This window comes from Cydia fagiglandana, chromosome 21, assembly GCF_963556715.1.
Source record: "Cydia fagiglandana chromosome 21, ilCydFagi1.1, whole genome shotgun sequence".
NCBI classification, from domain to species: domain Eukaryota; kingdom Metazoa; phylum Arthropoda; class Insecta; order Lepidoptera; family Tortricidae; genus Cydia; species Cydia fagiglandana.
In genome coordinates, this window is record NC_085952.1 from 15,297,508 (window position 1) to 15,322,345 (window position 24,838).

The 24,838-nt window shown below is 40.0% G+C and overlaps 2 protein-coding genes and 1 long non-coding RNA gene across 4 annotated transcripts in view; all 3 read left to right on the forward strand.

The window, feature by feature from the left end:
- Window positions 1–24,838, forward strand: part of LOC134675239 (nucleoplasmin-like protein) — a 201,149-nt gene that overhangs the window by 37,927 nt on the left and 138,384 nt on the right. The gene's annotated exons all lie outside the window — the stretch shown is intronic.
- LOC134675336 (serine/arginine repetitive matrix protein 2-like) lies at window positions 1,061–14,603 on the forward strand. Its single transcript, XM_063533543.1, has 12 exons — window positions 1,061–1,281; window positions 1,488–1,657; window positions 2,780–2,939; window positions 3,257–3,379; window positions 3,599–3,670; window positions 4,110–4,201; window positions 4,391–4,547; window positions 4,734–4,975; window positions 5,499–11,249; window positions 11,439–11,505; window positions 11,765–11,821; window positions 14,599–14,603. Exons 2-12 carry the CDS (start codon window positions 1,490–1,492, stop codon window positions 14,601–14,603), a joined length of 6,894 nt encoding a protein of 2,297 aa, XP_063389613.1. The 5' UTR covers window positions 1,061–1,281; window positions 1,488–1,489.
- Window positions 16,440–18,498, forward strand: LOC134675023 (uncharacterized). The gene is made up of 2 exons (XR_010099673.1): window positions 16,440–16,516; window positions 16,989–18,498. It is a non-coding gene; the product is annotated as an uncharacterized LOC134675023 (long non-coding RNA).

Below are 24,838 nucleotides of genomic sequence, written 5' to 3' on the forward strand. Positions count from 1 at the left end.
GAGAAAGATGCTCGCAATTCGTAAACATTTGTGTCTATGCTCCAGTGACAAGCGTCCTAGTCAAAAACTATAGCAAACGGGCGTAGCGGACCCACGCGACCCTGAGGCAGTGGCGGATTTGCCCTAAGCCCATACTCGGCCCGTAGTAGGCCCGGGCCTAGGGCGGCTAGATATTTTGGGCGGCAGTCTATATGATGGGTGCTGAGAAAGGGGCGGCTTGTGCTTACTATGTAGGCCATGGGGCCTAAGGCGGCAAATACTGTAATTCCCCCACTGTCCTGAGAGCCTACCCCGAACGGCCCGAACCACTTTCGACATGTTGCCTCTTTGTCGCACTTGTAAGTTCGTGCGTAAGTGTGACAGAGAGGCAACACGTCGAACATGGTTCGCAGTAGACCCTCTGGTTCTGTCAGCATATCTGTCTCTCTATCTCTCTCACTTATACCTGTGTTCTTGACAGACGTTACGGCGGACCACCTTCCTGACGATCGACCAAGTTCGTGGTCCAGTACCTACGCCTTCTAGTAACAGCTTTTCTTATTCTTCAGTCGGTCCCTCCATACTGAGGATCGTGACATCATATCCTTCTGTTGAAGACCAGGTTCCTCCATGTGGTTCTGTTCCCCGCCAAGCGCATGGCCTTCTGCAGTTTTAATTGCATAGGTGCCGTAATTTGAGCACACCATTTAGATCAGCTTTTGGAATAACTAAATTAAGTACCTAAGGTTGTGTGAAGCCGTGAAGCGTTTTCAGATGAGAAAAAAAACCATATCCATCCCTTTTTAGGCGAAAAGACAGTATGATTTCAATTAAAAATATATCAATGCACGAATAAGAAAAGATCCTGGCCAAACTATATACTCAATATTATCCTAATATCCCACATAAATAAGACGTATGGTCAACCTAATTAGAAAGAGATGCAACGGCCCACCTTGACTTCTCATGTGGACACACTTTTTGGCCAAAGTCCGCCATCCAGTTTACTCTCTACGTCCGTGATTGACATCTACTTGAACTGTTCCAATGTATGTATTTTTTACACTCTGTGGTAGTTTACGTTCCCCGCGCTTTCGGACACGAAGTTTGGTTGGGACGCCATTACTGGCATCATTTTTTGTCCGTTGAAAAAGAATGACCAAAATCGGATATTATTCTTCATTTGTAATAGTGTGGAAACTGATTTTTTTATCGTGTAGTGTACTAAGACAATCCGCTTAGATTCTATTTGAAGATTATGCTATGTTTATCGCGTAAACCGGCTAAGAAAACTTGACACGAGTAAGTAATAATATACATGATGCTACCGGCTTGCGGTAATAAAAAAGTGTGTTTACGATAACATTATAGTGTTTCCTTTAACTTTTGATAGGTGCGCTACGTCTCTCTTGACGCAATCCATTAAAACGATGTGCGAAATTTGAAGACAGAGATAGCGATAACCTCGTTTGTGAAAACAAAAGTGAAGTTTTGTTTGTGTGGCGCAGACATGGCGGGACGTCTGGTGGTGCTGGACCGCGCGGGGCGCGCCAAGAGCAAGAGCTTCGTGCTGGGCTCGGGCATGTGCACGCTGGGCCGCAGCGCCGCCTGCGACATACGAGTGCTGCTGCCGGAGGTCAGCCCGCATCATGCCACCGTCACAGTGCACGCTAATCAGGTTCGTACCGCCACTTGATAATCTAATGCAGCGGTCGGCAACCTTTTAGCAGCCAAGGCCCACATAGTAGTTAACGAAGATGACGCGGGTCGCACTTTGGTAATATGTATTTGTGACTTTAGCAGACATTGTCGATCGTCAGTACTACATACAAAGTAGCCAGGGAGGCTCGCGGGCCTCTGGTTGCCGACTGTTGATCTAATGGAACGTTCATTGTATGAGGAATACTAGTGATAGTGATTATTAATTGTTTTTATTAGCAGTGGTAATGGCATATAGTTGCCAGAAGCCTGCACAAATATCCCTTCCTATAGACATTTTTACGTCAGGGATGGAAACATTGACAACTTAGCCAAGATATCTCTTTTTTTTGGTCCTGATACCGGAATATTATAATATATATTAATTATTAGGGCTTAAAAAACAGTATTTGAATGGTTATTTAATTGTAATAATATTTACAAATTTTTTAATACAGTTGCTCAAAAAGTGCTACTTTACGTAGCTGTTTAGCGTGCGGAAAGTTGGTTATCTCGAACTAGTGCTTTTTACTTTTCCAATTTTTTTAAATTTATACTTGTTCCAATTCACGACTACTTATTGATGAGTGTTAATATTAGTTTCCTTTAAACGTCGTAATCAGCATAAAAACCTACCGTATAATGTAAGAATACGAAAAATATTACATATTTCATATTTAACTACTTACCTTTTCATCATTATAACACGTTTATTTTTTAATATTCAATATTGAAAATTCCGTTCTTAATAAGTTAACTGAATGGAACGGAATAGCTGCCAAACGCCCATAGATATAATATACTTAAAGACGACGTCTAACCGAGCTGTCACTGTTACCACTTTTGTTTAGTGTACGATTAACAATGTTTTTCTTATTTTTTCGCAACTGTATTAAAAAACGTCGTTCGATACACGTGCGGAAATGTCATTCTTCACTCGTCCCGAGTCTTAGATAGAAGATATCTCGGAACTCGTGAAGTAATGACATACCTTCCGCACTAGCATCGAAATGTACTATTTCGTCACTATACAATATTGCACTTTTCCTGTTATTTTACTTATTTACCCTCTGTATTTAAATTTATATTGGTTGTATGACAGACTGTGGTGCGGAATGTTGGATCGGGAACTACAGAAGTGAATGGCGCACCAGTGAGTGTGTGCGCTCTACAACACGGAGATGAACTGGACATATGTGGCCGCAAACTGCGCTGGGAGTACGACACGCCTCAAGCACCGAAACGGAACAAGACACAGCCAGGTAAGTTGTTCCTGCGTCAACTACTGACATAGATTTTAGTTAGTTGCACGTTCTTTGCAGTTAGTTGTGGAATGGTTCTTTTTATTGTCTTCATCTGTCTGTAAGGGCAACAAGCATCACTGCACATGCTGCTGCTGGGTCTTGTACTTCATTTTACCCTGACTGTTCTAGAATAGCATTGTTTTCCTCACATATAACAATAATGGATGACTTTCAGAAATATGCAAAATTTTAACAGTTACTGTGCAAGCTGATTATTTCAACAGACGTCATATTTCACTGTAAGGCGCAGAATATCATGTGAATGTATATTGCAGCCTTGGCGCTGCCGACGGCACCTTCCCGCGGGAACCGCCGCGGCACGATGGCGGCGCCTCCGCGAGCGCCCGACCGCGACGTACAGTTGGCTCTTGAACTGCGACATCGCGCCTCCATGCCTGGTATGTATTCTAAACCCTATTTATTACAAATCCCAGACATTTGCATAAACTCTACTCTTTCTCAAGCATTTTTTAAAATCAGCCAGTCAATTACACAACAGTATGAATAGCTATGGTTAATATACAATAAATTGGGAAGATGACAATATTCAGGGCAGAAAATGAGGACTACCTTAATCCATTATTGTCTTAATAATATTTACATTGGTGACTCTGCAGCAAGTTCGGGTGCGGGTGGAAAGCAAGTGGCAATTGTTCAACCTCAGAGAAGAAATACTGATAACCAGAGTGGTAAGTTTGGTTTATATGTAGATTAGGGAGCTTTGACAGCTTATGCTTGTATAACGTTAATTATTTTTGAAATTGAATGATGATTTTAAATGGGAACGAAAGCTATTATAAAAAAGCTTATAGAAGCACTGTTTAACCTTTAAATGTATAATGTAGGATACAGCCTACACAACTAAAACATATATTTTCTTAAATGTACTAAATATTCTTTGTAATTAAAGTTTTCTATAGCTTATAAGTTATTAAATTTTAAAACAGGACTTAATCGCGTATTTCCGCCGTCCTCGAAACGTCGAAGGTAAATCTGAAAATTTTAATACGCGATTAAGTCCCGTTTTACAATTTAATAGTGTGTAAAAAACCTGATAGTTTAAACCGGAACTTATAAGTTTACCGTGTGTCGAAAATATAGTGACAGGAGCAATTTGGGCATGTTTAGAGTCGAGCAGCCCCCGGCTGGTGGTGGCCCCGCACCGGCCGGAGCCCGCGCCGCGCAAGGCCGCCAGCGCTCGCCTACACACGCCTACTAAGGTTTCTATTCTTTTTCTATATACTTATCAACCCGGCGACCGGGAAGGTCTCGGTTTTAGCTCGCGCAACAATGCTTTTTATACGTCTGTCCCGTCCCCGCATTTCTCAACCGATTCTTGTCCGATTACCAGGTTTAACCGGTTGTTCTAAGAATGTATTTGCGTCGAGTAATGAATATAATATGTTCAGGCGAGCCTGTGGATCGAGTCCCGCCGCGGGCGCGCGCGCGCCGGCTCGCTGCGCACGGCGACGCCGCTGCGGCTCGCCGTGCTGCGGAAAGCGCTCACTCCAGCTCCGAGACCGACTAAAGTTCGCGTTACGAAGATACAGGCGCCGCTGCGTATTGGTTAGTTTAGATCTCACTACTTTATTTATATCGGCGGTCGATCGTAAGATCAGGCATATCCTTACATGAACCTTAAGTTTTTAGGAAACGCGCCAGTAGGTAGATCTATATACACGCTAAAATATAATACACCAAAATATTTTACAAAGTTCAGATATTTACCAGAACTGTATTTTTATTCACCAGATCACACAAAACAAGCGGCGATAATGCTAATGACGGGCCACACGCCGAAGTCCAAACTCCCCGGCCCCGAGACCCCGACCTTCGTGGCCAAGAAGCGGAGCCCCGCCACCAGGACGCCTAAAGGCCGGAGCGCCCTGAATGCTAGCGGCAAGTCTACGAGGTCCACTCCGCAGCCGTTAGTGACAGAGACGCCGGGGAAGTCCACCAGGAAGAGTAATAAGAGGAACTCGGGGAAACAGTCGGTAAGTAAAGCTGTATGTCTACTTGCTACTCTTTGTATTTTACAATTCTTTGGGCTATTATTTTGGGGACTGCTACAAATATCGAAATTTGAAAATCGTCCTTTGAAATCCCGTCCCGTCATACCTTGGGGAATGCAAAAATGAAAAAGGGAGAGATGATTTTCTAAATTTGATGTATGCAGTAGCCCATATTATTCTAAATATAGCATAGATTTTGCTTGGTTATGTCAACCCAAAGCCACAGTGTGTAATACTTTATTTATAAAGCAACTGCTTAGGTCCTCTATCATGTTTCATTTATCATTTCTTCTCTAAAAAAAGCTGCAAGTCAGACACAGTATAAAACTAAAAGCTATTATTTTTCATTTTAAAAATCAACACTTCTCAATCTGAAGTAAAGGATAAAACTGATAAATGAAATAGATAGAATCACTGTTCTTCTCTGTTGGACACTTTTGTATTTAATTTCCGCTACCCACATTTAATTTGCTTTCCTATTAGTTATTATTTTCGTTTGCACTAGGTATCGGTCCTAGAAATCACGGACTCGGAAACATCATCCCGCCGCTCACCCGCCCTGCCTCACCCACCAAAATCCGCTCTCAAGTCTGGTCGCTCCCGCAAGACAGAATCTATCAAATTCGACCTGAGCAATCTCGAGAATCACTCTGAAGACGACGATATACTCATGGTATCGAGTACTACAAGAGATGCTACTGAGGATGTAACTTTACGGTACTCCAGTTCGCCTCCGTCGCCATCTCCGCGCCGCTCCATACATTCCCGGAGCGAGCGGATGCTAGAAAGCCTGGGTTCCCCGCTCAGGTCGCCGGCGAGAACGAGAACGTCCGCTCCCGCCTCGCCCGCGTCTCCCCGCTCTTTAAAATCAGCCCGAGGCTCTATAATCGTCCAAAAAGCTCTGGAAAGCTCGGACACGTTTGTCACAGAGTACAGCAACAAAACGGGATCGCCGCGCCGTCGCGATCTAGAAGCCTACTCCGTCGTCGATCTAGTATCTCTAGACTCGGACACGTCGCGCTCCGTGTACGGTTCAGCTGGATCCCCTTCGCGTTCAGGATTCGGGGCGAGTACCCCGCTGGTTACACGTACGGCGCCCATGGATGGAACGATGACGACTCCAGAGAATGCGCCGCGAGCGCCTTCACAGAGCACCAGGAGATCCCGCGGCGCTCGCAGCCGCTCAAGACTTGACGATAGCACGAGGACGATAGATTCCATAGAGGATGACTCCCCTAAATCTTCAAGGAAACTAGTTAAATCGGCCTCGAAGCGCTCCCGTAGCCTTAACGACAGCTACCCTGAATCTCCTCAGACCTACATCTCACTTGATTCATCTCACAAATCTCTAGGCAATCTGTCGACTACGGCGAAACGTGGATCTCGCAGTCAACTCAACACTAGCGATCATCTTCTCGAGTCTCCAAACAACATTTCCATTGAATCTATGAAAAAGTCACTGAGTAGAGTGCTCTCCGCTTCAAAACGGAGCCCTCGCACTCGGGACAACACGTTAGAGGAATCTCCAAAAGGAATTTCGCCGAGAAAATCACTAGCGCAATCACCTACGAAGCGTAGTTCTCGAGGCAATGTCACTGTCACACTAGGATCACCAAAAGACAATATTTCTATTGGATCTTTGAAAGAATCGCTGGGTAAGAAACTTTCTGCTTCACACTCCCGCAGTCGTTTGGACGATAGTTCTGTACTTGAATCTCCGGAAGTTACGGCTCACTCGACAAGGAAATCTCTTGGTAATACACTTTCTGACTCTAAACGCGGCTCGCGTAGCCAAATTGACAATATCACATTTGAGTCTTCAGTTGTTTCTGCTAAATCCTCAAGAAAAACTTCAGGAAAGTCACCTGTGGCATCTCCAGAAAATGTCTCAGTTAACTCTACAAGAAAATCTGCAGGGAATTCACCTTCTCCTACGAAACGCAGCTCTCGAAGTCAACATGAATCTATTACTCCTTTGAAATCTCCAAAGGCTAATGTTTCAAATGCATCAAGAAAGTCTGCAGGAAAAACTCCCTCTCTGTCGGATTCAACCAGGAAATCATTAGGAAAGACACTGTCTGTTTCAAAACGTGGATCTCGGAGTCAACTCGTCGAAACTATCCTCAGCTCTCCAGAAACTGAAACTTTGGCCGATTCGACGCGAAAATCTCTAGCCAAAACACCAAAACGTGGGTCTCGCAGTTACGTCGAAAGTATTCTCAGTTCTCCTGACGGTACGAATAATTCTACTAGAAAGTCAGGAAAGTCCCATTCTGCTTCAAAACGAGGATCTCGTAGCAAAATCATCGATAGTGTGTTATCTCCACAACTTGATGTCTTAGCTGACTCTACAAGAAAATCTTTAGGCAAAACATTGTCGGCTTCTAAACGTGGTTCACGAAGCCAAGTTATTGTCAGCGTATCTCCGAATCTTGATGGTCTATCTGATTCAAAACGCGCTTCACGCCAAGCTGATAGTCTATTTAATTCTCCTAACGTTTTGGCAGATTCTACAAGAAAATCTTTGGGTAAAACTCCTAAACGTGGCTTTCGAAGCCAACTGGATAGTAGTGTCACATTAGAATCTCCAAAAGACTCAAGAAAATCTCCAAAAGTGAATAACTCTACAAGAAAGTCTGCAGGAAAGACGCTCTCTATTTCAACTCGTAACTCTCGCAGTAAAATTATCGATAGCGTCCTATCTCCTCAACTTGACGTTTTATCAGATTCTACTAGAAAATCACTAGGAAAGAGTCTTTCTACTACAAAACGGGGCTCTAGAAGCCAACTTGTTGAGATTGTCAGTCCCAGAGATTTTTCCACAAGGAAATCTGCAGGGAAATCACCCTCCCCTTCAAAACGCAGCCAACTAAATGATAGTGTTCCCACTGAATCTCCTAAAAACACATCAACAAAGTCTAGAGTTGAACCACTATCGACATCAAGTCGTAGGACAAGAAGTCTTCCTAGCGAGTCTCCTAAAGATGCCAAGAGATCGCGTGTCAGTGCTGTTTCTACCTCGAAGCGTAGCATTCGTGAAGTTGACCAGAGTCCCGTCGTGTCCCCTAGAGGAAACGCTTCGCCTCAATCGAGGAAATCAGCGAAATCCCCATCTAATACACCGCTGGCGTCTCGCAAAGTCGCTTCGCCGAGTAAATCTCTAAAATCACCCGCAAAGTCGCCTGCGATATCGCCTAAAGTTTCTAAAGCGAGAACTTCGAGAAAAACACTTACTGTATCTATCACCAACGCTCCCAATGAGACTGTGACAGATGGAGAAGTGACTCCAGAAGAACGGGGAAGCCCCCAGGATGCCGGCACACCCATACTTAGCATTCGAAGCCTTTTGGACGCTACTGTATCTGATTCTCCTGGCGAACCTCCCCGCAAACGAGGAAGAATTTCTGCGGTTGAAAAGAGGAAAACATTTGCTGCTCGGAACGCACCTAGAAATGCTCGTGGCTCTATTCGATCCAAATCTTTGATCTTAGTTCGGGGTACAGGTGATGTTACGCCTACAGGAGTTGCCGAACCGACCCCAGAGGCGGTTAAAGGCAAACATTCATCGGCAAAGAAGAGCCGATCCCGCCGCTCCATTATTGATAACCTGGACGACTCCGGTTTAGTAAAACATTTGTTTAATAGTCCGGTGAAACGGAAACTATCGCAGAGCATGAGCGAATTCTCACGCCGCCTCGAAGAACACGAGGAAACCAGCCCTGATGTTAGCGGCGTCAAGCGACTATTCACCAAGAAATCACCCAGGAATGAACTCAAAGACTTTAACGGCGTGAGACGTCTAATGCGTACGCCTCGCGCGCGACGTTCTATAAAGAACGACTTAACCGACGTGGCCGGGGTGAAGGTTATGTTCGCGGCCGCACCTCGTGATAGCTTCGGAGACGTCCGCGGGATCAAGCGGGCCTTCCAAGCTTCACCCAAAGACGATTTACGTCAAGTTTCCGGCGTAAAGAGCTTGTTCAACAAGAAAAAACCGCGCGACGATCTGTCGGACGTACGTGGAGTGCGGGAGCTGTTCCAACGCGGCCCCAGGAACGAGCTCAACACGTCAGGAGTAAAGGATGCTTTACAAGTGAAGAGTCCTAAGAATGATCTTCGAGACGTGCGCGGGGTGAAGAAGCTTTTCAGACAATCGAAGTCACAGACGTCTCCAAACGTGAGCGGGGTGGCTAGGTTGCTAGATGAGCCGGCGCCGGCGGAGGTCATGTTCGATCAATTAGTAGGCAAGCCGCCCGTGCGAGCGACGTATTCCAAGACATTCATAGCCCGTTCGGCTCAAAAACCGGCCAAACGCCGCCGGACTACGTCCCTAAGCGTAGACGTAATCGTGAACGACGTCGAAGGATGGCTAGAGAAGGAGTTACAAAAACGTGTGGGCAAACCTGTCAACCGTGAACTACAAAAACTAGCAACAGCCACGGTCGCGGGCGGGACGCCCATACTTTCCTCTCGCTCTCGCAACAGCGTCGCCCCGAGGCGCTCTGCGGCGGAGAACTACGCGGAGCACACACTGCCCATTAAGAAACGCTCGCTAGAGAAAGCTCCAGAACCGCGTTCGGCTAAGAAGAAGTCGCTACCGTTAAAGAAGCGCGCGTTGGTTCATTCTACGCCGGTAAAGGGACGAGCTTCGCGCGCTGCGGATGCCACGCTGGCGCGCATGTCGCCCATCGCAGTGGAGCCCGCCTTAACCAGTATTCAAGAACCTGCTGCGTCTGTAACTGTAGAACAATCTAAGGAAGTTCCAGGGCCTAAATCTGTAGCTAAGCCAGCGACACCAAAGAAGTCACCGACGCCTAAAAAGGCAACAAGAGGGAAAAAGGTCTTGACACCGACCAAAGTTTCACCCAAGAAAGCAACAAGAGCGAAAAAGGTCTTGACACCGACCAAGGTTACACCCAAGAAAGCAACAAGAGCGAAAAAGGTCTTGACACCGACCAAGGTTACACCCAAGAAAGCAACAAGAGCGAAAAAGGTCTTGACACCGACCAAGGTTACACCCAAGAAAGCAACAAGAGCGAAAAAGGTCTTGACACCGACCAAGGTCACACCCAAGAAAGCAACAAGAGCGAAAAAGGTCTTGACACCTAAAAAGGTAACGCCCAAAAAAGCAACAAGAGGTAAAAAGGTTGCTACACCTACAGCTTCACCTGAAAAGGCGCCAACACCTAAAAAAGCGACCAGAGCTAAGAAGGTTCTCACACCTGCAAAAATTTCTCCTAAAAAGTCACCGACGCCTAAAAAATCGACAAGAGCTAAAAAAGTTTCCACTCCGAAGGCCGCATCTCCTAAAAAACCACCCACACCTAAGGCAACAAGATCGAAAAAGGTCGTAAACGCCGCTACTCCTAAGAAAACTGCTGCAAAGAACCCTACTGTAGTTGTTAAAAAACCACGAGTTGTCGTCGCTGCTAGCCCGAAACCGACTAGAGGCGCTAAAAAGTCCGCAACAATAAGTCCGCTTCCCAAATCTCCTGTGACTAAACAGTCGAGATCAAAGAAAGTAGCGCCGAGCCCCGCTCCAGTCGTGGAGAAACGTAGTCGCAAGCAAGCGGCCGCGGCGTCACCGGCTAAAAAGAAGGCTGTACGAGTTAGCCTAGTCCTGCCGAAACCATCACCAGTCTTGAAACCTCAGCCCGCCGCTAGACCTAAGAGATCTAAGATCGAACCTAAACAATCACCGAAGAAAGCGCCAACGAGAGCCAAGAACCCTGCAGCCGGCGATGCCCCCGCCGCTCGAGGACGCAAGGCCGCTGTATCACCTCAAAAAGGTAAAGGTAAAGCGTCGCCGAAAAAAGCTACTCCGCAGAAAGCAAAAGCCACACCAGAGCCAAAGAAGAGGGCGGGAAAGACTACTAAATCCCCAGTGCCTAAAGGAAAGACTGGAGTTCCCGCTACGCCAGAGCCAAGGAGAAAGGGACGCAAAGCCCCGGTTACTCCGGAAGCTAAGAAAAAGTCTATCAAATCAACCCCAGAGCCTATGAAAGCTCGTAGAGCAGCTGCGAGCCCGAAAGCGACCCCTGAGCCTAGGAAGAAGGGCGCTAAAGCTGTAGCGAGTCCGGAACCCAAGAAAGGACGTAAAACCGCAGCGAAACAGCAAGTAGAAGAGCCTGTGCCTAAACGAGGACGCAAAACTGTTGTTGAAGTTGTAAAGAGCCCGCCCGCGCCCGCGCCGCGCAGAGCCGCCAGGAAGGCTGACCCAGCCCCGAAGGAAACTGCCAAACCTAAAGGAAAGAAGGTACGACAAAACATTTTTTTTTAAATTTACTTTGGCATAACCGATTGTGTGTGTGCCTTTTACCAAATATTTTTTTTGCATCCCAACCAGATCAGAGGACAAAAGGTTTTTTTGTTGGCTTTTAATTTCGATAAAATATATTTATAAAATTATAAAGTTATTCAAATATATCAAATGTCGTGTTTTCAGGTAACAATAGTGGAGCCCGTGGAGAGTCCCCCACGAGGCCGCAAGAGGAAAAACGATTCGTCAGTGGGTGCGTATACACAATAGATTAACTCTTTTGGCGTACATTCTATCTTGTAGACACCTGGATTCTGTAATTAAAAACATCTTTGTGGAACGTATGCCTCTGCAATAAATAAGGTTCATGAATTCTCAGGACTGTAGGCGATGGTATAGTACATGACAGTAACACATTTAATTGACTATTAACAGTCTTTATCTCGAGGTGATAAGGTTCAGGATTCCACTTCAATAGTCCCTTTTGTGATTCTGAATAATTCTGTTTTCAGACAAGAAAAAAGAGCCCTCGCCTAAAAAGCCTCGCGCCTCCCGTGCCGCCACTGCTCGTGAGTTATATTCATTCAAACTATTGATTTTAATTGATAATTTATATATTTATTGTATCCATGGTTTTATGACCACACAGCTAGTCAGCTACAGAAGTAGTTATGTGGGTGAGGTGGCTAAAATAATCCTACGCGCTCTTACCTCTTTCATACCTCTAAACGTCATCGTGAACCTTGTGGGAATGTACGAAGGATGGTATTGGGCTGGAGCCGCGTGCGTCCGCTGACGTTTTCGGCGGTCACAGGGTTAGAGTCTGTGCGGAAAGAGAAGAGTCGTGGCAGAAACGGGAACTAACATTTTAAATTTTATATGGCAATCAAACCTTTGACACCTGTCTTGTAAAAAGTAAACAAACTTCTGTCATTGTATATTTTTATTAACAAAAACCGCAAGTTTTATGTATAAAATATTTTCAAAACACGATGAAACCGTACATAAAACCACAAGAAAAATTATATTTAACATTGTTCGGTTTTTTCAGCGGGAAGAAAACGGCTAAAAGCCGACTATCGACTTACAAAAAGTCGCGGAACGTGTTTCCGCTATTCACGGGTATTGATGTTGTATTTAATATTAAATAATTACCTATTTAATAAGCCCCCTAAGTAACTTGTCTCCGGTACATAATCGGTAAGTATATTCATTCAAAATATATTAATTTTCATAAATATGCAGGTCATTCATGATCTTTAAAATAACTGACAAATAGTCTTGATACTTGCCATTTTATGCATATTTATATGGAATTTCTTTTTCTGGATTGTGTAAAAGTACCTACGGTATCTCGAATAAAAGACCGCTAAGTAGGTGATATGCAAGAATTCGTAATCTACGTACCGGATTCAAGCACATCCAGTTGAGATGAAGATAGTTCTATGAGTGTCCCTGGTTGTTTTGAAGCTAGCTCAAACATAAGTGACATTGAATATTTTAATTCAGACTTCGATTACAAAGAATGAAACTTTTTCTAATAAAATATTTCTTTATTTGTAGGTTCTGTTAGTTACGAAGTTATATTTCATATTTAGCAGTGACTTTTCGGCGAAGTAAAATATCGTGAGATGAGAGAACCGGACATATCCCAATAAGGCCTACCTTCTTATGCACTATTTTTATTCATATTCATATTTATTATTAATAAAGTACACATACATTACAAGTCAAGTTTACAATGGGTGAAATATATCCCAGATAAAATTACAGTTCTATTGCCCAATTTCTACCCGATCTACCCGGTTTTAATAACTGTTGGACTGCACAGATTAGGCAGTACATAAATGAGACTCTATCTTGTTTAGTACTAAAATTACAGTTGTATTGGGCAGATTCTTAACTAGTTTTAGCAGTTTTGTCAATCGCAGTCACTTTTTAGTACTTATCTGAGACATAAAAACAAGTGTGTTTTAAAAAGAAAACTAGTGCCTGCGCTAAATCAGAGGATTGAGTTGACGAGCCGACACCACCATCAGGCTCCGTTTATAGTTCGTTTTTTTTAGCATTAGAAAGAACTTGAAAGAAGGTAAGCGATTTTGGTATGTCTTTTAATTGAAAAACGCTTTTTAAAAATCAATAACTATTACTTATGAAAGCAGAAGAATATAAGTGATCGTTTTAGATTCATAATTGTTACATATTTGCCGTAACTTATTTTTTAAATGTGTTTTTCAATTAAAAGACACATCAAGATTGTTTACCTAATTTCTAATGCTAAAAAAAACGAAGTATAGTAAGCCGTGGTAAAAAACCGGAACAAAAGGGATTCAAGTATCATGACCTTTAGTGTCGTACTATAATCACGTGACCAGTGTTGTCAGCATAGCAAAAACCATAAAATAGCACTGGCGCGCCCTCAAATCCCACGACTCTTCTCTTTCCGCACAGACTCTAACAACGTTATTGTTTGATCATTCTTACCCCACTTAGCTACTATCTCTGCTGCCTGTACATTGAAACTAAAAGTGACGGTTTTGAATGATTCACGGTTAGTTTCACTAGACCTATATCGACCGGGATATGAACCGTGATTACCTTTTGTAATGTTTTCGAGCTCCCGATATCTCGATGCAGTGTGAACGCTTCCGGTGGCAACGTTGAAAGCGAACGCAGCCGACGCGCGCGAATGAAGGTACCGAGCGGGATATACAACGTTGACACCGCTGACCCGCTGACCGCGTTGACCCGCTATCATCAGTCACCCGTGATTAAGACGCATGTGGGTGGATTTCATTACTAAAAATTTCACCATACAAATATTTTTTTTTTTAATGTTTAATTTAACACGATTCTAGCTGTGTAAAGTAATAGAGGGTTGTATATTGAGGATATTTATGGTATTTATACAATCATTTGTGGCTTATATTTGAAGTTATCGCTTTCGGAAAATAAAAACGCAAGATGGTGATGACAACCATGGTATGGTAATGACTCATTTATGGACGGTGATGACACTGCATGTACGGTAATGACGATTTGGGAACTAAATTATATATGTCTTAAAATCGTATTAAAAAAATATAAACTTTTTTTAATTGTAAGGATTTAGAACTTTAATAAACATTACAAATAACATGTTTTTGAACATAAGACTAGCTTCATAAATTATTTTCAGAAAATTATAAAAAATACATTTTATTCATATAATAAATAAATATATAACAAGTATTGTATTGTATAATTTTAAATAATTTATATTCAGAAATATGCAATTTATGTATTTTATTTTTTTGGGTTTTTTCAATGTTAAATCATAGTCTCAATATTGTACTCTTATTATCAGTTTAAACCCGCATCTTATTTTATCTACTGCATAACTTGGTATTTATATCATATTAGAAAATTGCTGGCTTACCAATGAGCGTAATTGTTATGATATATTACGTTTTTATTTGATAATTTGATTCATTACCTAAGTTTGTAATGTGTGTATTTTTGTTGTTTTATATAAACTAACTTTAAAAATAGTTGTAATGATTTAAATCCATATATAGTTTGTTTAATAGCTAAACATTTTTGTATAATCAGTGTTTTATAAGTTGCAAGATCCCTACTTTTAATGCATGTCATAAGTTACAAAATTTTAGGTATTGGGCCGAATGGGTCGGGTGACTAACAAATGGTATAATTATTAATTGCTGTAATTATATACATCAATTAATGTAATATCATCAAAAAACATAAGGCCATCTGGATAGTGAGCCAGTACCGTAGCCTATGGTCGCTTAAAACTTAATAGATGTTGCTTGTTTAAATACTATGTTTTAACACGACTAACATGCAATTACAGACTCTAGGTTGATTTACATGTATTATATAATAAAAAACAAAAAAAAAATGTTCTAAGTTCTAAGTGACCTAAATTTTGCCTACTTAGTCAACATATTATATAAAACCTAACCATCCCTCTAGTGTGAAAGAAATTGTTATATCTTTTTCTACATTTATTCTACATTTATAAGGTAGACATTATATAGTGTTAGAAGACATAGAAAACATTTTTCAAACATACAGCTTAATATCTTAGTGAATTATACCAAAATAACTAGAAAAGTTTCTGAGAACCGTCATCACCATACACATGAAATCATCACCGGTCGTCATTTTTTCCCGGTGATGATGGGTACGGTGTTGACGATTTGAGAGTTTCTTATTTTTATTTCTAGAATGGGAATAATAGTAGTTAATGTCTTTGCCACACAATAAATTTCATCAGTTTTCCATTCATTTCGATAATTATTTCTAATATATCATTCGTAACTTCTTTAAACCAAAGCATAACGGCGATGATGCTCTGTTGTGACAAACTACGTTTTACAAATTTGTTCGTCATATTTCTTACGATTCAATGATGTGAATTTATAGTGAAATCATTTTTTGCATTTTATACTAAAGTGAAAAATAGGGCAAGGACCTTTAGCGGTATTTTGTTGTTTATACACGGAGATAAGCTCACATTGACATAACCATGACGGTGTTGACGAATATTCGTGACAAAATTTTAAATATTTTTAAATGTACTTTCTCGGTGAAGGAATTATTGCATATTTATTCATGTGTTAAACAACAACATGGAAAAGATATAACTAAAAGAAAAATCGCAATCGTACGATAGGTATGCTATAATTTTCACTGCAAACAAAAAGGTTTAGATTTTTCCGGTAGACGGTGATGACTTTAGACACATGAAACATTTTATGTAAAAAAAACTATTAAGTTATTGAAGATGGTAATTGAAGGAACATTAAGATAATAGTTCTTAAAAACATATAAAAAAGTTGCAACTTGCACAACCCACTAGTTTTTTTTATAAAGACCGAACCATAACTTTTCGCCGGATTTTGAAATCCACCCATGTAACTGTGTCCAAATATCGGGAGCTCGAAAACAATACACAAGGAAATCAAGGTTCATATCCCGGTCGATGTAAGTCTACTAAAAGTGACGTTTAAAATACTGAAATATAATAACCTTGTTGGTTGCTTTAAGACGATTCTTAGTTCCGTCACTGCAGGTCATTGAGAAAGATAAACGTCATGTGTGTCATGTAGCAGCCGTGCTGCGTTTGTTATAATTGTATGGTTTACTCTTCGCTCGTATAGTAAATAGCGCGTTGTTGTTTCAGCCGCAGCCACCGTCGCGACTCGCCGCCGCCGGTAGCGCGCACACACCGACACCGCGAAAGTACAAATTATACTTAGGTTCGTATACTCTACACTTAGAACGATTACTTACTCGACAAAAATAATATCTTCGAATCAACTTGATATTGTAACCATATGGTTGAATATGAAAAACCATAAGGAAAATGTTCGTCTTCCGGCGTGAGAAGTTTAAGACGATTTCAGAAATTCGTAAAACAAACTATTTTTCCACCGAACTGACCGAACGATTCGATTAGTGCCTAACGTATATACAGTCAACAACAGAAGTAGGAAAGTCTCTTATCTTAACAACAAATCTCGCTTCATTTGCGTGCGCTTAGTAACATCTGCTGTTGATTGTGTAGTAGACTATAGTACCATTTTGATATCGGAAATCGTAACAGGCATAAATAAACATCAGTAATTCCATTACGTAAAATATAATCTTTATTTTATATCTCATATATTGCCTATAAACATATAAATATTACAATAACTTACTACTAACAATATTATCTTTTACTTTCAGGACCCCAGAGATGGCAGATATTTTAAGATCTTTTGGAATGGTTCCGATTAGGCCAATTATGTTTTATCTTATTTATTTTATAAGAAATACGAGGACATACTTAAATGAACTTCATTTAGTTAACTATGTCTTCGATGGATTCTTTTTAGTTTATAGTCGCGTAAAACTAGCCTCCTCTGGATTCACTTAGCAACATCAAAAATATCTAGTCTACTATCACTCACAAATATATTGACTCGCATTCTATTACAATTATTAGATTATAATAAGCTGTGTTAAAATATTTTTGAGTTTAAATATGGGCCCTATCACACTAGCGACTTGCGAGAGAGTTGAAAGCGAGGCGCGCGCGCAACTATCTCGCCGCGAGCGTGCAACGCATTTTCAAAGAATTCCAGCATCTTAGTGCGAAGCGCGAGCGGTGCACGCTCGCCTCGCTTTCAAGTCGCTCGCAAATCGCCAGTGTGTTAGGGCCCTATTAGTTGGATTGATATTTTTGTTTTGCAACGGTAAGCAAGGAATGGAATGGAACGCACAATGTCGTAAGGTGTAACGAAATTGGCTACTTTTATACGATTCGCATGAAAAAATATGGTATTTTTGGAATGTATCGGGCCAATTTTACCACACCTGCTCAAAAGCCGGATGCTATAACGGTGCATTTATGTGTTTGTTAATTTTAATAATGAGTACAATTTAATTGTAAGTGGCGCACGCTCTCGGTTTTACGCTTCCCACGTAGTGATAGTGCCGCAGAACTTCTGCTATCTCTTGCAATGAAATAGGCCATTTTGATAAGGAATTTTCAAGCGTTTGAAATTTTTGCGGTCTGAGTACTTTGTTATTGAACACAGATAAGAACTTAACAATTTTTTTTAAAGTCGGTCCTTGCATGCTTATTAAAAATTATGCATCTATTTTTTAAATCACTGAGCGGGATCAGAGGAATCTAGTAAGATGCTTTAAGTTTGAAGCATCTTACTTGATTTGATTAGTTTACAAATGGAAACTGACCGATTTCTTTGCCAAGAGGTATTTTAGATATAAATATTATATATTTTAACGACGCGACGCCCGCTTCGACTTGACCCTGTAATTAGAATACTACTCTATTTAAGTTCGAGCTGAACTGTATGATACCTAAAACCTAGTTTTAGTAGACAAATATAAGATACATTAAGCTCAAGTAAGCGACACTGCAGTACTGATTGCCTATGTATGTCTACATGTACTGCCCTGCTAAGCCGAGTGGCGCTATCTCAAAAGAAAATCCATTGCTAATTTATACTTTAGTTTCTATAACTGAGAATTCCATTTTCAAAATCATCTCTTATTGAGATAGCGCTTTTCGGCTTAGCAGGGCAGTGTATACGGTATGTAGGTTCACTGAAGGGAACAAACTGACGTCTAACCAAATCACTTTTATTTTATTAGGTATATATTATATTACTATTTTAATTATTAGATAGACATATACTGATATTGTGAATGAATAAATGTAGAGAGTTTGTATGCGTATTTTATTTACATTTTTTTCATTAGGTACCTATTCAATTTCCTACCCCTTAGGTCGATCTGCGAAAGCTAGCACGAATGGAACGAACGAAACTTTTATATACCTTTATCGGTAATATCAGTATACAGTCAGAGTCACCATTTTATTGGTTAATATGATACATATTTTCATTTACTCTGTCAATCCATTCGTGCCAGCTTTCGTGAAACGATACGGGTCTGGCCGGTCAATCGCGGCCGTCTGTCGTGTTTTTAAGAGTTTTACATGGACCGAATGAACGAGTGGAGTAAATATCCTGAAAACTGCAGGCATGGATCTAAGTTTCGGGCAAATAGATGCGGCCCGATTCGAAGAAGTCGCAGCGGGACGATACCGACCTAAGCGGGTCAAGTGTCAATTCTTCAACCACAAAACCACACCGACAGATCGGTATCGTCTCATCGCGACTTATATCGAGCATCGTCGGAATCGGGTCGAGGGCCTCGAGACGCGCGCCCCCGCGTTTACATAAAGTTCAGTCACTTTAGCGCGTAACATATGTGTATTCCGGGGGTGTACGCGTGACGGCCTGTGGCCCATTTTATAAAGCTACAAGTTACAATTTACAAGCGGAAGTCTCTTTCTAACTCTATGTGTTAGAACGAGACTTCCGCTTGTAAATTGTAACTTGTAGCTTTATAAAATAGGCCACTGGCCACGACATTGGTCTAAGGCGATCGGCGGGGCGGCGGGTGGGGCGGAAAACGCGAGCGACCGCCAGGCATGCCACGTACTTTCAGTAGAGGCGGCAGCGACTAGGAGCGGCTGGGACGTAGACGTATTTAAAATCATGTTTTTTTTTTCAAAAGTGCTTAGAATATATTTCATTGTTTGTCAATGGGTGCATGGGCTAAATACAGGACGACAAATTTATTTACATCTAGTTTAGTATTTTATATATTGTATTTATAAAGCACCCAAAAAAACGAGTACTTACACAAGAATAAGTGTGGAGACGTCACAACATACTTAAATACGCGAAAGTACATTTAAAATTTCAATAATAAACCCTTCTAGACCAGCGGTGGAACAAAAATGGGTTTTGATAACATTAAAGTTTTTTCTTTTTTGATATGTTATTGGAAGCATGTTAAATAACATTCATGTAAAAAGTTAGAAAATTTTAGGTGGAGCGTTCGGCCATATTTAAATATTTCAATTTTTGCTAAATAACTATGTAAATATAAAATTAAAGTTACAAAAAACTTTAACATATTCAATAACACTTTAATTTATTCACAATATTCGGTTTTTAGAAATCTGGAACAGCTGCTTTCTGGTGAACGTAAAAACACGAATTATTATGCAAATACAGAATTAGAGTAGCTGATATTGCAAAATTACGATATTATCTATCAACTTAGTATACATGTAAAAAGTTAGAAATGTAGACAATGTGCTTGTCTAGATATTGATTTCTGGTTAAGCAGTATAGCCAATATTGAATTAAAGTTTGTAGAGTTAATATTACACGGTCATAATAAAGATCTTACTTCTCACACAAAAGATTAGAAATATAAAATCACGGCGACACTAAATACTGATACGTAAGTATGCATTCCGAGCTTATATTAAGTTACATTTCAAACGCACGGCGTTTTCGCGCGCCGCGCTGTGCGCCGTGGCAGGGGGCAGCGATCGACGGTCGCGGGCTAGCGGTTAGCGCGGTGCCCTTAATAATACGCAAAGCGTTTATAAAATTATTATCAATGGTAAATAGTTATTTTACACAGTACACTAATGGAAACTTACCTTCCCTTATTTATTTCTATATGTACTAGGGATTGCCCGCGGTTTCGTATACGTAGAATTCGTTATCGTGTTAAGTATAGAAATAAATGAAATAATAGATACATTTGAAAATTATTTTAGGTGCATTGTCATACAGATAACTACCCTTGTTAAAATATTCTTCAAATTCAATACACAGGTGTCATTTCAATATAATTTTGCGTAATTTGGCGCTTTTAGGTTATAAATGACTAGCGACATATATTTTTTAAGAGCGATCATCTCCGATAATATTTACTTTATTATAAAATCAATTTCAAACTAACGTTATTCAATATTTATCATTTTAACGTCAATATTACCAACCAACTGATCCTATTTACCTACGGAAACAACTCAAAATTTGCATCAAATTAAATGCCACTTTTCTTATCCGTTTCGAACAATCAAGAGGGCCTTTACGAGCTGATGTGGTGAAAATTTTATTTAACCTTCGTCCCTTGAAACCTTCACTACCCTCAAGGTTCAACTTTACGAACCACTCGCTACGCTCGTGGTTCAATTTTAGAATGTTTGAATTTGTGAATGTATTTCCTGCCTCGCACAGCCAAACTGTGGAATGAACTGTCCGATACGACCTTCAAACCTTCAAAGACCCCCATCTTAAAGGTCGGCAACGCGCTTGCAACCCTTCTGGTGTTGCGGGTGTCCATGGCCGGCGGTAATCGCTAACCACCAGGTGATCCACCTGCTCGTTTGCCTCCTATTTAATAAAAAAATGCACGAGCGGTTAATAAACAACTTTTCCCCTTGTAAAACAAATAAATAAAGTAGGTGAGGTGCAGGCATATGAGGCCCGGCGGGTAACAAGGCCCAGCATTCAAAAGTAGCAGTTGCTCCCTATTATTCCCAATTATTCTGAATTTCTACTTGTTGCTTAGAAGGCCCACTGTCAGTGCAGGTAAAAAGGTCCAGTCCCGGGCCTTATTGAACGTATGAGATGAAATATTAGATTAAAATATTTTAAGTAAATTTTGAATATTTTTAATCTCTTATTAATAAGGTCGATTTGAAGAAACTTCTATGAAATTATGACTTATAAATAACACTTGCACTGCGTGGGCTGTCAAAATTGCTGCAGACTTTTCTTGGTCTAACTCTAATAATGTTTCACTTGCTTTATTGACCTAAAGACGTTTTAAAGAATCAAAAAGTCTAATAACATTGAGGCACTTATACTTTTTAAAGGTACTGCCTTGTACTATTTACAAGTGACTTTTTTTTGTTAATACATAGGTAGGTATTTACGATAGAAGTGCGAAAAATAGATATTTTGCAACGAGTGACGAATTTTAAAACACGGCCAACGGGAGTGTTTTAATGTGCTTATTATAGCACCGGTGTCGTAATGTAGCACCAGATGTACTGTAAAAATTATGTTAAAAGATAATACTTACTGTTACGAATAAATATTTATACTGTAAAAAATTATCCCACCAAACACATTTTCATGTAAATTGTTGCCAAGACGAAGCCACTACTCGCACTATCAAAAAGTTGTCAGATCTCTAATCTGTGCCTCCAGTGTAAAAGGGTTAAACTCGAGTTTGGCCAAATTACAAATTTTGCCAGTAAAAGGTTTATTTCATGAAACTACATCTTTTGTGCTGACACCCACTGCCCTATGACTTCTAATTGCTGAGATATCGATTGTGCAAAGCGATTAAACTTTTCCAAAAATCACAACCATTATGTTCAAAACGATTTATTTTTATATAATCTCGTTTAAAAAATTTGTAACTTAAGAATCGTGTTACGAACGATGGTTAAAGTAAAGTTTAATCTTAGTGAATAAAATACATTTCAAGAAACATTAGGTGTAAAAAAATCAAAATTCACTTAGATCTATCTCAACTACCGAGTCTAGTTCGTGAATGACGGTAAAACTTAAGTTTTTTTATTATTCACAAACATTTTTTAAGACGTCATTATGTGTAAAGGGGTATAAATAATTTACTTTGACCGTTTTTCACCATCTAGTTTCGCTAAATTGAGTTAATGATGATGGTTAATGTTCACTTAGATTCCTTTCCATATATTTTTTTTAGTTGGTCAATGTTGTGCAAAACGGTGGAAGTCAAATAACAAAAAGAAAGTCCTGTAGAAGTAAAGACATCTAAAAGGCTGATTATAAAATAATTGTGCAACAATAAAAAAAAAAACAAAGCCCCATCTTTGTTAGTAAAGTAAGACAAACAAGTACAACTGCCCTGTTGTCAGTACAACACTACTATAGTACAACATTACTTTGTTGAAATTGTGAATGGTTCAGTAACCATTAACAATTTCAACAGAGTAATTATAGTACATTGTGTATTAAGGGCGGGAAATAAGAAATTACGAACGAGTGTCAATTTTAAGCCCGACGCGAAGCGAGGGCTTAAAATGTTCACGAGTTCGGAATTTCTTTACCGCCCGTGGCACACACAATGTTTTTCATCACACTTGTAAGGAAAAAGGAGAATTAATAAAAACAAACTTCTGTATAAAACACTTTTCCGCCCTAGGGCGAAAATTTCAATTTCCCGCCCGCAAGCCCTACGTGTAAATAAGTGTTTTTCATCACACTTGCTCGGAAAATATTTTTTCCGCCCTAGGGCGAAAATTTCAATTTCCCGCCCGCAAGCCCTACGTGTAAATACATCTTTTCCGAGCAAGTGTGATGAAAAATATATTAAGTCACTCTTTAATTACATTGATATTATTCTTTTTGGTTTGTCTTTTTTACCATCAATCTACAAAAAATGCAATATTTAGTTCCCAAAATGGTTTCTTTACACAATACAAAAGTTCAAAAAGATTTTAGCAACACTAGAGAAAGTGCAGTTTAACCTTTTCACACATTCATAATTTTTGTGAAAAGGGATTTAAGTTGTTTTTAAAAGCCAATATTTCCGTTACTTTCACATAAGTCAGATTAATTTAAATGACAAATTATAATTCACGACTTAAACTATCTAAACTAAAAACAAAAACCAATTTTTTTTAGAAACAATGCAGAGAAAACACGGTGTGAAACGTTTTTCGGCCATACTGAAAAATTTCATTTTTTGAGTTTAACCCTTTTACACTGGAGGCACAGTCTTGTCGAGCCAAGCTTCAAACTCTACAAGCCCTAACTTCACTAACTCTACACCTTAGTCAAAATATGTGGCTTGGCTGTTTCGCTACCGCCACATGGGCATAAGGTGAAAAATTTATCTAATTCATTATTTTTAGGGTTCCGTACCTCAAAAGGAAAAATACTGAACCCTTATAGGATCACTCGTGTGTCTGGCTGTCCGTCTGTCACAGCCTATTTGCTCCGAAACTACTGCACCAATAAGTTGAAATTTGGTATACACATGTAAGTCTATAACCCAAGGGCATACATGTAAAGTAAATAACAGAAATTCAAATAAAGGGGTAACTTTTGAGATGAATGATAAATAGAAGAAAAAAAATTATATCTTGTTATATATCAAATGAAGGGGCGCATTGTGAGAATCTTAGATATATTTTTTCATAATTTTAAAATAAATAGTTTAGAAGTTATTTAAGAAAATACAAAAAATGACCATCCCCCCCCTTATCTCCGAAACTACTGGGTCTAAAATTATGAAAAAAATACACATATTAGCTTTTTTCCTATAGATGACAGGAAAACCTATTAGAAATGTGCAGTCAAGCGCGAGTCGGACTTAAGTACCTAGTTTTCCGATCCCTACGGGTTTTTCAAAGACATTTTACTCACTTTTCTCTAAAAAAAAATATATTGTTAAAAATTGTGTAATGTACGGAACCCTTGGACCCCTTGGAGTCCGACTCGCATTTGGGCGGTTTTTGTGTTATACTTACATACAATAGTTCTTGTAGAAACGAAACGGCCAAGCCACATACTTTTGGTGTAGAGCTAGTAAAGTTAGAGGGCTTGTAGAGTTAGAAGCTTGGCAAGAGATCTGATAACTTTTTGACAGTGCGAGCCTTATGGTTTCGTTTGGGCAACATTTTACATCAAAATGTTTTTGGTGGGATTTCACGTCTTTTTGTAAGTTGCATATGACAATCTTCCATCCCCTAATTTAAAGGGTTGGGGTGATTTACTATTAAAAATCCTGAAATAAGTATCTGGGGGCATCTGTTACACAATGTACTTCTTACTGATTCCCCATATAAACCCTTCACTCCGTAAGGGTAAACTTTGGGGTTGAAATCTGCCTTCACCCCGTAAGGGTAAACTTTGAGGTTGAAATCTATTCTATATCCTTCCCCATAACAATACCTATCTACATACCAAATTTCAACTAAATCGGTTCAGCGATTATTGATTCCCCATATAAAATTAAACCCCCTCTTCATCCTCTTAGGGATAAAAAATTTCAAGTTTTTGAATTTATTTGTTGTTTGTGTACTAAAACTATCTTACATACCAAATTTCAGCTTCTTAGAGGACTTCAGGAAGTACCCGGTATTGATGATCATCAAGTGAGTGAGTCAGTGACGAAATCAAAGTTTTTAGATATGA

Bases quoted from the DNA above. Each gene is read 5' to 3' on its own strand.
- LOC134675336 (XM_063533543.1), top strand. From the start codon at position 1,490: ATGGCGGGACGTCTGGTGGTGCTGGACCGCGCGGGGCGCGCCAAGAGC. The intron at 3,380-3,598 runs GTATGTATTCTA...GTGACTCTGCAG, and splicing joins ACATCGCGCCTCCATGCCTG to CAAGTTCGGGTGCGGGTGGA. The intron at 4,548-4,733 runs GTTAGTTTAGAT...TTTATTCACCAG, and splicing joins ACAGGCGCCGCTGCGTATTG to ATCACACAAAACAAGCGGCG.